The sequence below is a fragment of the Myotis brandtii genome, unplaced genomic scaffold (genome assembly GCF_000412655.1).
Source record: "Myotis brandtii unplaced genomic scaffold, ASM41265v1 scaffold1718, whole genome shotgun sequence".
In the NCBI taxonomy this organism is placed as follows: Eukaryota; Metazoa; Chordata; class Mammalia; order Chiroptera; family Vespertilionidae; genus Myotis; species Myotis brandtii.
This window is the reverse complement of record NW_005356331.1, coordinates 165,867-180,454: the sequence shown is the minus strand read 5'-3', so window position 1 is coordinate 180,454 and position 14,588 is coordinate 165,867. Positions and strand designations below refer to the sequence as shown.

Here is a 14,588-nt window from a genome sequence, read left to right as displayed (position 1 = left end):
TATTTTATATTTATTATATATAGATGTATTTATTACAGAATTTCAAAATAATGTGATTATCTTTCAGGTTAATTCAGGTGCTCCATCTATCATATTACAAGTCCCCCCTATCACTTTGAGATCAGGAAAATCAATGTAATTTTAAATCTCATCTATTTTAAAAATATGGACTCCAGTACTTAAATAGGAAAAATATCAGATGTTATTGGAGCTAAGGCATCGGTTTGAGGAGATAAACTTATATGAGGATGTTACTTTAACAAACAAAAAAACTGAGCATATAGCATGAACCAGACACGGAATTACATATACTCCAGGAATTATAGCAGTGACTGACAGTGAGCGAAATATTTCTGTAGACATGGAGCTTATATTTTATTGGGGGGAACAACAAAGCAAGAAAAACTGTCAGATGTGCTCGGGGCTATGAAGTCCACTGAAACACGGATAGGTGATCTTTCTGCTTTATTTGATTGATTGGTTTACTTTTTCTGGTTAGGTGATATTTTAAATGGTATGGCCATGGAAGGCTTTGCGGATAAGGTGGTGAGTGGGGAAGAAAATTGAGGAAGTGCCAAGTAGAAGGGAGACCAGGAAGGAGAGCCGGGAGGTGGCAAGGAGTTGCTGTGGCTGCACCCAGGGAGCAAAGGGAAGGTCCGGAGTCGGGCAGTTCCCTCAGGTCCTGCAGACCAACGTCTAACTGAACACAGGGCTCACTGTTTGGAGTCACAGAACCAAAGAAACACAAGCCTTGGTGAAAGAAAACCGTTTTATTATTTATTTATTTTAAAAATATACTTTATTGGTTTTTTACAGAGGAAGGAAGAGGGATAGAGAGTTAGAAACATCAATGAGAGAAACACCGATCAGCTGCCTCCTGCACACTCCCCACTGGGGATGTGCCTGCAACCAAGGTACATGCCCTGCTAACCTCATCCACATTGTAGGATATTTTCATATTTACCAAGAGTGACATGTAGTAAGAACTGCCCAGACCTGAGACCCTTGTTCTATCTAACAGTTTCTCCCTGAGGAATTTGCAGAACACGCAGAACTATGATCCTGGTTGACAGATGTGGGGAAATGCCCTCGGCAAGGAGGAGGCAATAAAATTGGAACTTCGCTCCAGGAAGGAGTGAATGTTAGAGCCTGGGAAGATCGCTCTGGGGCTCCAGCCATGGATATGCATGTCCTCCCCAGATGCACCCACACACCTCCCATGTTTTACATGCAACTCCAGGGGGTTCCCAGGCCTCCTGGAACCCAGTGTGGGACTCCGCTTCAGAGCCCCGTGTCCGAAGCTGGCTTTCCTCTTCCCGTGGCTTCCCCAGCTTCTGATTTGAGAAGATGGACCTCGAGAACACAGATCTCTGTCTAAGTCTGTTATGGAAAGATTGACAACCTGGCGGCCAAAGCAATCTCATCCAGGAGGCACCTGGTCCTTACAGCACCCAGCCCCTGTCACCTGTTCTCTGGGCCCGGGTGCCCCCAGGCGCCCGCTCTCTGCGACCCCCCCCGAGCCCACATGACTTGTAGCCTGTAATGAATATCCCATGCTCACGTCCGCATGCCTGTAATGCCTACTCCCCCACCTAATCTTTGCCCTTCTACCCAATATAAGCAGCTGGCTTATGGTGGGGGGCAGAGCAGATTTTTGTGGGTGACCTGCTGCTCTTCCTGCTGCCGGCAGGACTGGAATAAACGCTCAGATAGCATCCGACCCTCTTTCTGCTGAAGTGGCTGAAGTGGTGACGGGCAGCCCGGACCCCTTGTTTGTCCGGTTACAGAAGGGTTTGCGCTGTTCACACTGCGAGACAAGGAACCTAATTGATGTCAAATGTTAGCAGGCTTTTTGGCCCCCTGCCCCGTTCTAGGCCTTGGGACTCTGAGATCCAGTGGGACTACGGGTGTAGCCACAGCTAATATCTGGGAGGACTCTGTCCTAAGACACTGACCCAAGAGCTTCACTGGAGATCGTTTATTGATCACCCCAGCAATGCCACGTGGTAGTTACTCATTTTATTCCCATTTTAGACGTAAGGTGATGCTCACAGAGGGTTTAAGTAATTGGCTTAAACCCAGCATTCAAACAGGCAGATGGGGCTGTGTCCTGCCTGGGGCATTTCCCCTCAGCCCATGCTTTTTCTTGTTGAATACTTCTGTTTTTTACTACTAGTGGCTCAGTGCATGAAATTCATGCACATTAAAAGGGAATTAATTAGAGGAAATATTTTAATACTGCTATTTGCCCTTTCTCTATACTAGAAGTGTCAGAGATGAAAGAAAATTAGTAAAATGTATATGAAAATCTTCCTGTCAGAGTCTGGGGCACCGAGGGACCCAGAGTCAAGTCCCCGCCCACCCACGTGCACCTCAAAATCGAGACCCAGCCCCAGCCAGCCCCACCCCATTGGGTGAGATCCAGGCTCACCGGCCCACCCCCATCAAGCCCTGCTATGTGGGGGGTGCAGCCTCAGGTCTCCCGGCCCAGTGCTGGGTGAGGGTGCAGCATTAGGTGCCCAGCGCACCCTCAGGTCCCCTGGCTTGGCTGGGGGTGAGGCTTGAGGTCCCCATCAAGCCCCACTGGGCGCGGCCTGAAGTCTCCCGCCCTGGCCCCAGCGCCACGGAGCCTCAGGTCCCTGCTGATCGCTCATTTCAGCTCCTTACGGAAACCCCGCTTCCGCTGTGGGTGCAGCCATCTTGTGATGGCATGAGGGTCAATTTGCATATTACCCCTTTATAGCCCCGTGTCCGAAGCTGGCTTTCCTCTTCCCGTGGCTTCCCCAGCTTCTGATTTGAGAAGATGGACCTCGAGAACACAGATCTCTGTCTAAGTCTGTTATGGAAAGATTGACAACCTGGCGGCCAAAGCAATCTCATCCAGGAGGCACCTGGTCCTTACAGCACCCAGCCCCTGTCACCTGTTCTCTGGGCCCGGGTGCCCCCAGGCGCCCGCTCTCTGCGACCCCCCCCGAGCCCACATGACTTGTAGCCTGTAATGAATATCCCATGCCCACGTCCGCATGCCTGTAATGCCTACTCCCCCACCTAATCTTTGCCCTTCTACCCAATATAAACAGCTGGCTTATGGTGGGGGGCAGAGCAGATTTTTGTGGGTGACCTGCTGCTCTCCCTGCTGCCGGCAGGATTGGAATAAACGCTCAGATAGCATCCGACCCTCTTTCTGCTGAAGTGGCTGAAGTGGTGACGGGCAGCCCGGACCCCTTGGTTGTCCAGTTACAGAAGGGTTTGCGCTGCTCACACTGCCAGACAAGGAACCTAATCGATGTCAAATGTTAGTAGGCTTTTTGGCCTCCTGCCCCGTTCTAGGCCTCGGGACTCTGAGATCCAGGGGGACCAGAGGCTATAGCCACAGCCAATATCTGGGAGGACTCTGTCCTAAGACACTGCTCCAAGAGCTTCCCCGGAGATCGTTTATTGATCACCCCAGCAATGCCACGTGGTAGTTACTCATTTTATTCCCATTTTAGACGTAAGGTGATGCTCACAGAGGGTTTAAGTAATTTGCCAAAACTCAGCATTCAAACAGGCAGATGGGGCTGTGTCCTGCCTGGGGCATTTCCCCTCAGCCCATGATTATTCTTCTTGAATACTTCTGTTTTTTACTACTAGTGGCCCAGTGCATGAAATTCGTGCACATTAAAAGGGAATTAATTAGAGGAAATATTTTAATATTGCTATTTGCCCTTTCTCTATACTAGGGCCCCATCAAGCCCCACTGGGCGCGGCCTGAAGTCTCCCGCCCTGGCCCCAGCGCCACGGAGCCTCAGGCCCCTGCTGATCGCTTGTTTCAGCTCCTTACGGAAACCCCGCTTCCGCTGTGGGTGCAGCCATCTTGTGATGGCATGAGGGTCAATTTGCATATTACCCCTTTATTATATAGGGTGTTTGAAAAAAATTAAAAGCTATCCTGGCTTTCTTTACTTTAGACTAAAGAAAGGGATGAGGTCACTCGCAACAGGCAAGTGTTCTGTGAGCACAGTGTTTATCCTGGAAAGAGGCACACAATCAACATGTTGCTTGGCAACAAGCACATTTCCAAGCCTCCAGCTGAAAAGCAAACGCATTTCACAATGTGAACATGTTCTCTTACCTTGAATAAAGCAAGGACTCAGCTTTTTGTTTCTTTTTATGAACACACTGTTTTTTAAAAATGTATTTTAAACGTGCTTTGGAGAAGAAGAAATAAATGCCTTCATAATATGTGGGCCCCAGGGAGTTTTCTTCACAAAGTCCATTACAAAACTGAGTCATTACTGCATGTTCATAGGGATCTGTTACGGAGTCATTTGCAGAAAAAAGACATGAAACTCCATGTTGCTCTAAGTAGAAAATGAGCTCTTTAAGCTCAGATTTACTCTGCCAATGGCCATGATTCCCCCTTCACACCGCAGTTCTGAGGTTCGATTGGCTGCCAGGCGATCCTTACACTCCCACCTTGATGTCTACCTTAAACTTCAGCTGGCAAGGATTTTACTGGGCCTCAGAGAACACGTGTGTCTCCTGGCCACTTCTACTTTCCTCTTATTCTAACCATCTACTTGCCTTTGACGGTGTCCCCATTCCTATGACCAGCCTCTTCCTTGAGAAAAAGCCTGACAAACACTGTGGAAAGTCCTGACAACTCGACCGATGAACAAGGGCCTAGTACTCAACCTGAAGTCTCAGTCCTTTGCCTGTAAATTGGAGATTCCTTCTGAGGCGATTGTAGGATAAAATCAGCGACATGCTGGAGCACACCAATGTTAAATCCTGTAAAATCTTAGAATAAAGTCCTAGGAGATGAAAAGCTAACGAACAAAGAAAAAGCTCTGGACAAGGGTAGGGGAACTCTAGGAGCCCTTGGGGCTTGAATGAAACCGACCCTGGAGGCACAATCAAGTCGCCTCCCTGCTGAGGAATTCCAGGTGGTTGAAAAATTTACATAACAATGGATACTTTCTCCCCCGCCCTCAGCAACTCCTGCAGTTCTCTATACGCTTGGATATTAGCTGAATTTAAAACTCTACACGATGGTCAGACAATGCTGGACCTTGCCAAGACGTACTATTAGCTGCTCAAGACAATCCAGGGGTTCTTTCTGTGAAAAAGTCTGTGGAAACGTTAGTGGGTTTGGATGAAAAAATGAAACTAAGGACAGGCAACTTACTGCCTTAACCAGGCGATGCAAGATCAAGAGAGCAAATCAGACTAGGCCACCTTCCCTTTGCTAACTACCGCAGCAGCAAGTATCCCAGTTGCATAGATAACTTTTACTAACTAGGCGGGGGAGAAGCAGGCTTCTTGCCTGAAACATTTGCACCCCTTTTGGAGCTACAGATCTTTGAGACATTGTGGGTGGCTCTGAAAAGAGCCTTTGGGGTCAGGAGTCAGGCCGCTTGCCCGCGCGTCTACTTGGAGCTGGTGTACTTGGTGACGGCCTTGGTGCCCTCGGACACGGCGTGCTTGGCCAGCTCGCCGGGCAGCAGCAGGCGCACGGCCGTCTGGATCTCGCGGGACGTGATGGTCGAGCGCTTGTTGTAATGCGCCAGGCGCGACGCCTCGCCCGCGATGCGCTCGAAGATGTCGTTGACGAACGAGTTCATGATGCCCATGGCCTTGGACGAGATGCCGGTGTCGGGGTGCACCTGCTTGAGCACCTTGTACACGTACACCGAGTAGCTCTCCTTGCGGCTGCGCTTGCGCTTCTTGCCGTCCTTCTTCTGCGCCTTGGTCACCGCCTTCTTGGAGCCCTTCTTCGGGGCGGGCGCGGACTTGGCGGGCTCGGGCATGGTCGGAAGAACTCCTGAAGCACTTAGGGGAGAAGTAGAGAAACGGTAAGACCAGGACTCAACGGGTCCCTTTTATATAGAGCCTCGTATGCAAATAAAGTGATAAATTACAATTCTGTGTCTGATTGGTGGTTATTCACAACAACGTCAAAAAAAATGAGCACTGTCCAATCAGAACAAAAGAATGCCAAATGTGCATTTTGATTGGTTAAGATGAAACCGCACTCTTAACCCATGACACATATGTTTCGCGCCCAAAAACGTTTATAAAAAGGGCCGCCCCCATCCTCTCAATACTTCCTGGGAAGTTTGTAAGTGCATCATGTCAGGCCATTTCCTAATGTCCGGACGCGGAAAGCAGGGCGGCAAGGCGCGCGCCAAGGCTAAGTCTCGCTCCTCGCGGGCCGGACTGCAGTTCCCCGTGGGCCGCGTGCACCGGCTGCTCCGCAAGGGCAACTACGCCGAGCGCGTCGGGGCGGGCGCGCCCGTGTACCTGGCGGCCGTGCTGGAGTACCTGACGGCCGAGATCCTGGAGCTGGCGGGCAACGCGGCCCGCGACAACAAGAAGACGCGCATCATCCCGCGCCACCTGCAGCTGGCCATCCGCAACGACGAGGAGCTCAACAAGCTGCTGGGCAAGGTGACCATCGCGCAGGGCGGCGTGCTGCCCAACATCCAGGCCGTGCTGCTGCCCAAGAAGACCGAGAGCCACCACAAGGCCAAGGGCAAGTAAATCAAGTGCCTACAACCTACTGCCTTTTTTTTTTTAACCCAAAGGCTCTTTTCAGAGCCACACATTTTCTCAAAAAGAGCCAGCTTTGGTGCTGTTTCACAATCGTGCAGGATAGCCACCTTCCTCCATAGTCACTGCAGCTCGTTCATCGGGAGTTACTGTCTTTGCTACTTGTGATTCCTGCGCTTGAATGAGGTCCTGGGAGAGGGGACTGTTATTAAGGCTTTGAATTTGGGGGGAGCCAGTAAAGGAGACGCTTGCGAATCTCAGTAGACATTAGGGGCACAGTTTGGCTCGGTATTGAGTAGTTTCTCTAGGGAGGAGGGAAACCAAAGGTCAAACGAGAGGTAAAGAACTTAACTTTCCAGGTCAGTAAATCTCCCTGCGGGAGGCGCATGCGGGTGGCAGCTTGGTCGTCTCTGGTCTAGTCTCAGGAAAGACAATACAAGCGAGTCTGTTCTCAACGCGTGGTCCTCACACCCTTATGCCCCAAGACAGGTCCGCTGAGCCAGAATTGGCACTAAGTGGTTCCTCACTTACAATTTGAGGTGCAATAAAGAACTTTAGAAAATTGCTTTTTAAATCACAGACTTGCTACACAGATCGGAGAGTGGAGCAATTCATCAGCTGTCTAGTAATTCACTAGTTTAACTTCAGCCAATGGCTTCTTTGCGCGGGACTTTTAAAAAAGCGCACAACCAATCAGCATGGTTTTGAGGGTATATAAGGGTTGCCTCCTCTTCCCATCCCCTTTTATTCAAGTTAGTCGGTTCCCCTCACTGTCCTCCAAATGGCTCGGACCAAGCAAACGGCGCGCAAGTCCACGGGCGGGAAGGCGCCCCGCAAGCAGCTGGCCACCAATGCGCGAGATCCGCCGCTACCAGAAGTCCACGGAGCTGCTGATCCGCAAGCTGCCCTTCCAGCGCCTGGTGCGCGAGATCGCGCAGGACTTCAAGACCGACCTGCGCTTCCAGAGCTCGGCCGTCATGGCGCTGCAGGAGGCGTGCGAGGCCTACCTGGTGGGGCTGTTCGAGGACACCAACCTGTGCGCCATCCACGCCAAGCGCGTCACCATCATGCCCAAGGACATCCAGCTGGCGCGCCGCATCCGCGGGGAGCGGGCGTGAGCTCCGTCCTACCCACTTGCACCGAAACCCAAAGGCTCTTTTCAGAGCCGCCTAGAACCTCAGTTAGAAGCGCTGTGGGCCAAGGGCTGGGATCTAAACTTCGTTCCCGCCAGCAGCTCACAGCTTGTTGCAAATAAGGGTGAAGTCATTATGCAGAACGCGACTATCGGCTCAGAATCCACACCCTGTGCTGGTGAAATACTAATTAGGTGGTAATCTTAAAGGAACAGCCACACAATAGGTCCTCCCTTTCCTCCCACAAAGGCCGCGTCCCTAAGCCCCTCGGGCAATGCAGGATTTGTGGTTTCGCGCACATTAGCCATGGGGGCTCCCAGCCCGAGGCGCCTGGGAAACACTGGCTTCTTCAGCCGATAAGTAAATCGCTTTGCACTTAAAGTGGAATCCAGGCTCCAGGCCTCACCACAGAACCTGGCTTCCCCCGAATTGACTTCACCCGACTCAGGCTCTTAAGAGCTACCCATTTATTTAATTTAGTTAAAACAATTTCTATAGATTTACATTATTAATGTGTCTTGAGGTTTTTTGAAGTTGATTTGGGACATTGAGGTGGTCTGTTTTCATACGGGACTGGGTGCACTTGCTCAGCTTGCCTCCTGGGGGTGAAGTGGGACTGCTGGTTTCAGAGTTTCCTGTGATGTTTCAGACGCCCCCCTAGGCCCCTCTGGGGCTGCTTTGTACCCCACAAGTGAGCAGGTCATGTGCGAAAGTTGTCCCAAGGTAGGAGCCTGGCTGGCCAGCGGGAAGGGGATGTAAAGGTGAGTTTCAGGTGTCCCCATGGGCGTAGCAATGGGCTGAGTTGTTTCCCTGTGTTTGACGACTGGAAGGGGCAGAAATAGCACGTGAAATTCGGATGATATGGACACACATTGTGAAAGGTGAGGTTCTTTACCCACGAAAGGTTGGATGGGGGGGCTGCATTTTCTGTTGACCCCTCCTACAGCTTTGTTCCCACGTTTGGTCATTGATCACTGGGAAACATGCTATCGGGACATCTTTGGTCTTTGCTTTTTAAAAAAATATTTTTATTGATTTCAGAGAGGAAGGGAGAGGGAGAGAGAGAGAAATAGAAACATCAATGATGAGAGAATCATTGATCAGCTGCCTTCTGCATGCCCCTTTTGGGGATCAATCTCGAAATCAGGGCACGTGCCCCTGACATGAATTGAACCTGGGACCCTGCATTCCGCAGACCGATGCTCTTTACACTCAGCAAAACCAGCTAGGGCTGATCTTTGCTTTTTAAAAAATATATATTTTTATTGATTTCAGCAAGGCAGGGAGACAGAGAGATAGAAACATCAATGATGACAGAGAATCATTGATCGGCTGCCTCCTGCACGCCCCACCCCAGGGACCAAGCCCACAATCTGGGTATGTACCCCAACCAGGAATTGAACCATGACCTCCTGGTTCCCAGGTGGAGGCTCTACCCCTGAGCTGCAGCAGCTGGGGTGACCTTAGCTTTTTTTTTTTTTATGTCATTCCTATGACAATGTACAGTTAGAAGTGAGGCAGCTTTGGCTTTCCTGTGAAATATTTATCCTTTGTCCTTTGTCACACAGAATAATGAGGTCATTGTTTATGACAGTTGACAATACGGATTTCTAATGAGCGTATTGGTGGCAGAACGGAAGGCTCTGCCCTGAGGACTTGATAGTCTGGGGGGAAAGTCGCAGGTTGGGCAACGCTTAGATCGTGCTAGAAATGTGGTCTCAGACCCACCCAGGCCCCTCAATGAACACGGTCCCCAGTTCTCCTGGGGTGATTCTCATGAATGCGTTTAGGAACCTACTCTTTAATGGGTGGTTTTGGTCTCATCAAGAAAGTCAGTCTTCTGTGAACCCTCAGCGGGAGTAAGCATATGCAAATCCCAGCATAGAATAGAGAATAGCTAATTCTATTCCCGGCATAGAATTAGCTATTTTCTGAAGCACTGACCCACAACAATGTGCACCGATGGCAGTTTGATTTTATTATAGATCTGAGGTCTCGATGCTGACTGCTCATTAGAACTTGGTGTATCTTCTTAAATGAGCTGAGAAAAAAAAAAGGCAGGATCGAGGCAGATAGGACTGGAGCTGCTGTAGCAGATGGTTATACTTTGAAAGTATATGAAAACAGTAGCGTGTTTCAATCACTGCTGCGACTCCAAACTCAGTCTGACCTCGTCCACAGAAGGCACTGAGTCTGACCTTTCATCCTCGCGCTGACTGCACACAGCTGCGTACGCTCTCAAGCACTATTTACTGCAAAATGATCATTTAATTTTAATGAGAGTTGTATCATCTTACTTTCTCTCCCACGGAAACAATTCTGGCCAGTATTTACAATTCATTTCCATTGTATTGGAGACGTGTCCTTCTGAAGACGTAAGAACTCCCCAGTGTTCCCTCTTGCTTTTAGACATGACCTGTGCCATGTCCCCTGAAATTTATTTTCATTTCTTGTTTAGTAATTAAACACCCCAACCTTCCTTTGCAGTGAGGTACGGCCATTATTTTTGGTCAATGGTATCTTATACCATCCCTCAGGGTTTCAAAAAAAAAATGGTGGGGGTATTCCCTTCTCCTTTTTTCTTCCTTCAAGACAATCTGAATGTGAGGCTGTAGCTGGTGCCAACATCTTGGTCAGGGCCCATGAAGAATGACGAGAATGACAGGTGGGAAATCACCTTAATGCAATGGTGGCCTCAGAATCCACTGCCAGGCCGGCCATTTCCAAGGTGATGGAACAGAAAGGGTCACAGACCAATAGAAGTTCCCCGTGTTCCATGACTTAATTGCATTGAATTAATTTTAAATGCACAGCCAGAAACAAGGGGGAAAGAGATTGGGCAAGTTAACACATTTCAGATACATTGTAAACGGGCAGCCAAGTCTCACATCTTTCTCCCTCCCTCCCCCTTCCCTCTCCCTTCTCCCTTCTCCCTCTCCGGGACCGTCTTCTCTGCTGAGACCGTGGACTTGAGAAGGGGCCCAGCCGATGGGAGGCTGTGCACTTGGCCCTGCATCTCTCCCATAGAGCAAACATGTTGGACCAAATAAACTCAACCTGTTAACTACAGTCCAAACATTGAAATTTGCACTCCACACCCTTAGTTAATCCCTTTCTCTTGCTGTCTTCCTGTCATTTCTCTTCCTCCATCTCCCAGAGCTGCCTCCAGGGAACTTGGGAATGTAAGGTTAAGTCATGTCAGCTTTTGGCAACGCTACCCCCTTGTGTGATCACCTTATATGTCCAAGCGAGGTGACACGCCCGTTGAGGACACTGCTCTTTTCCTAATATCTGTCACGTAGGCTCTCAAGAAGTGAACAGTTTCCTAGTTTCTCCACTCAGCACCCCAATTAGGGAAGAATCTGCCCCAAGCCCACCTCAGCCCCATGATCCCACAGGAGAGCCCACGAGCGGGGGCTCCTAGCCCAACATTTCGGGTATCTGTGTATAAGCCCACCTCAGCCCCATGATCCCACAGGAGAGCCCATGGGGGGGGGGGGCTCCTAGCCCAACATTTCGGGTATCTGTGTACTTGTTAGTGGAGGCCATGTTGAAATTCCGCAGCTGAAACAGCATTGTTGATTCTCAGCCTGTTAAGGGAAGACTGCAAAAGCCAAAGACATTACCCGCAACAAACAGGCCTTGTTTTTGGCCTGTTTCAGGTTTCCTTCTCATCTCCTTCCTCCTGTAAAACCCATTTAATCTTCCAAGTCTAAGTTGCCTATCACACGGCTAGAGGTTTGAGATACTCTCCAAGGACCTTTTTTGGTTCCATAGCCTCCGCCCAATTCCTAATATGCCAGAAACCAGCCTTAATCTCACCAGCCCGAACAATAACTTAGAAAGCACACGACCTCTATATGTCCAATTTGCCCCAACATATCTGCAAAGAATTTCCTTAGAGATGAGAATAGTGGCCCGCACTAGAGCCTTTATGTGAAAGGTGTGGGTGGCTCTGAAAAGAGCCTTTGGGTTCAGGAGTCAGGCCGCTCGCTCGCGCGTCTACTTGGAGCTGGTGTACTTGGTGACGGCCTTGGTGCCCTCGGACACGGCGTGCTTGGCCAGCTCGCCGGGCAGCAGCAGGCGCACGGCCGTCTGGATCTCGCGGGACGTGATGGTCGAGCGCTTGTTGTAATGCGCCAGGCGCGACGCCTCGCCCGCGATGCGCTCGAAGATGTCGTTGACGAACGAGTTCATGATGCCCATGGCCTTGGACGAGATGCCGGTGTCGGGGTGCACCTGCTTGAGCACCTTGTACACGTACACCGAGTAGCTCTCCTTGCGGCTGCGCTTGCGCTTCTTGCCGTCCTTCTTCTGCGCCTTGGTCACCGCCTTCTTGGAGCCCTTCTTCGGGGCGGGCGCGGACTTGGCGGGCTCGGGCATGGTGCTCAGTTCTCAGACAGAAAACCAGCGGAGTGAGTGCCGCGCTCAGGCCGGCCTATATTTGTAAGGCTTATATGCAAATAAGGGCTTAATCCATGTCAAACTCTGATTGGCTGAAATCATCCAATAGAAACCTTCAACGCAATCAAGGGGATTTCAAATCTTACTGCCTGTTAAGGAGGAAGCCGCCCTGGGTGTGTTTTTTCCTCCTCCCTTAGAAAAGTTTTCTTATTCATAACAATGCAAACAATTACATAAATGTCTTATCAATCGTATCTATTTATGAGTCTTGTCTCTGCCTCGATCCAGATCTAAACAGACAAAGCGTAATATAAATTCATGGCTGTATCGTTTCCAGCCAAATTAGAGACCGGGTTGCTAACGCTAGAAAAGAGCATCTAGATGTTAGCTGCATATTAAATATGTTCCAAATTATGCTGCTGACATTCCCAGTTCGGTCTGGTCAAAGCCGGCAACACTAAAGCTTTTTAAAGTTTCAAAGAACTGTCCCACCTTCACAGCGGTGGGATTTTTCTGCTTCTTGGGGACGGGGTATGTGAGAGAAATACCAGTGTCTGTTTGAAGGTTAGAAACGATGAAAGAGGGCGCTTGTGTTGCAGAAATCTAATACTTTTCAAGTCAGAAGCTTTTATAAAGGTCGAAACTGCGCAAATTCAAACGCCGAGTTTTTGAGAAGGTGGAGAAACCCTGGAACTTTCACTTTCACCTCCTCCCAAGTGTAAATCAGAACAAGGAGATTAAAAACTGTCGAAGAGATTCAACAAAGCCAATTAAGGAAGGCGATCAATACCTAAATACAGGGTGGGTCCAGGGCGGAGAATTAAGTGAAAAGGTAACTGAGCAACTTTCCATTTTTTTAATAGACCCGATAGCCAATCACAGGTCCGTTACACTGCTTAATTCGCGGCGCGGAATTTGAATATTCGGACCAATCAGGAGGCGTTTGAGGTTATAAATAGGAGCGAGAACAACAGAGACTTCAGTTGCGAACTGTGTTGGCGATCTGTCCTCATGGCTCGAACCAAGCAGACGGCGCGCAAGTCCACGGGCGGGAAGGCGCCCCGCAAGCAGCTGGCCACCAACCGGCCCGGCACCGTGGCCCTGCGCGAGATCCGCCGCTACCAGAAGTCCACGGAGCTGCTGATCCGCAAGCTGCCCTTCCAGCGCCTGGTGCGCGAGATCGCGCAGGACTTCAAGACCGACCTGCGCTTCCAGAGCTCGGCCGTCATGGCGCTGCAGGAGGCGTGCGAGGCCTACCTGGTGGGGCTGTTCGAGGACACCAACCTGTGCGCCATCCACGCCAAGCGCGTCACCATCATGCCCAAGGACATCCAGCTGGCGCGCCGCATCCGCGGGGAGCGGGCGTGAGCTCCGTCCTACCCACTTGCGCCGAAACCCAAAGGCTCTTTTCAGAGCCGCCTACCGCTTCAATGGAAGAGCTGTAAGCAAAACAGGTATCTGCTCCCCAAACAGAACTACCTCCTGGTGGGATAGGCGCTGTGGTTGCCGAACTCCTTGTCCCAGAGGCCGCTTGCCTGCACCCAGTCCTTCCTATATAGCAGCAGCTCCAGCCTAATGCGTGGCTGTGCTCTTAATGGAATATCTGGCTTCCCCCCCCAAGTGAGGCCTGGAATGGTCGCTAAAGCTCCAACCAGGCATTCACCTTTGCAGCCTGCACCCTCCTTTGGAAATACAATGCCACTAGGCCTGAAACCATGGTCCTTGCGTAACCCTTTCTTTGCTGGAATTCCTCAAAGCTGGGAGGCCAAGCTTCCCACTTTTCCTCCAGAAGGAAGTCCTGTACCTCGCGCCATGCGGCGTGTTGGATTTAGTATGTTTTCTCACCTAAAGATGGGACTTACCTCCCCCGGGTGGTTGGTAAGCAATGGCGTCTGTTCAGTCAATGGCTCCGCACTCAAGTAAAACCGAGTCCCCGGCAGGAGCCCAGGACCTGGCATTCCCTGCAGTTTATCTAACAACAGCCGCACGTTGTTGCTGGAGCCAGTCCTCCGCTGCAGAACCCAGTATTCATATTCAGGATCATTGAACTGCCCCGTGCCATATGTTTCTGCCTTGAAGCTAACTTCCAAGCGCTATGGCAGCACAATGATTTTTACGTGAATGTGGAAAGGGTTATTAGGCTACCAGTTATAGCGACACGAATACCCCTTTAAGAACCGTAATTTTAAGGTGGAAGGCAGGAAATAACAAACTTAAACCCAAATGGGTTGCAGTGGGGTTAGGGGGAAGAAACAACCCCTGTACTTGTTAAAGTTTTAAAAAGCTTCATTAGTAGTAGTCCTAAAGTGGGAACAGTTGTGTACTATTTATTATCTTTCCGTGGACGAATGGTTATTACAGAGTGGAAAACAGAAAAGGAAAAAGGGCCACAGGCTACACCCGACAATCTCAGGGAAGGGGGGGCTGCAGGGAAGTGGGGAGGCCTGCAGGGAAAGGGGGGCTGCAGGGAAGCGGGGAGGCCTGCAGGGAAGGGGGGGCTGCAGGGAAGCGGGGAGG

The 14,588-nt window shown here is 50.3% G+C and overlaps 3 protein-coding genes and 1 long non-coding RNA gene across 4 annotated transcripts in view; 2 read left to right on the top strand and 2 right to left on the bottom strand.

Moving 5' to 3' along the window:
- The window catches only part of LOC102262979, a 20,153-nt gene that overhangs the window by 1,486 nt on the left and 4,079 nt on the right, over positions 1–14,588 (top strand). Inside the window, 2 exon segments of the mRNA XM_005863085.2 lie at positions 7,254–7,411; positions 13,113–13,357. Of these exon segments, the coding sequence (XP_005863147.2) occupies positions 7,254–7,411; positions 13,113–13,357 (403 nt within the window).
- The window catches only part of LOC106725564, a 19,846-nt gene that overhangs the window by 1,233 nt on the left and 4,025 nt on the right, over positions 1–14,588 (bottom strand). Inside the window, exon 2 of the long non-coding RNA XR_001361453.1 lies at positions 997–1,004. This is a non-coding gene — a long non-coding RNA (uncharacterized LOC106725564). The remainder of the gene's footprint in view (positions 1–996; positions 1,005–14,588) is intronic.
- Positions 5,226–12,079, bottom strand: LOC102262666 (histone H2B type 1). Its single transcript, XM_005863084.2, has 2 exons — positions 12,034–12,079; positions 5,226–5,775 (listed from the first exon to the last, which is right to left on the bottom strand). The coding sequence occupies exons 1-2, from the start codon at positions 12,048–12,050 to the stop codon at positions 5,412–5,414; spliced, it is 381 nt and encodes a 126-aa protein (XP_005863146.1). The 5' UTR covers positions 12,051–12,079; the 3' UTR covers positions 5,226–5,411.
- On the top strand, positions 6,125–6,886 carry LOC102257377 (histone H2A type 1). The gene has a single exon (XM_005863068.2). It carries the CDS (start codon positions 6,133–6,135, stop codon positions 6,523–6,525), a length of 393 nt encoding a protein of 130 aa, XP_005863130.1. The 5' UTR covers positions 6,125–6,132; the 3' UTR covers positions 6,526–6,886.

Bases quoted from the DNA above. Each gene is read 5' to 3' on its own strand.
- LOC102257377 (XM_005863068.2), top strand. From the start codon at position 6,133: ATGTCCGGACGCGGAAAGCAGGGCGGCAAGGCGCGCGCCAAGGCTAAG.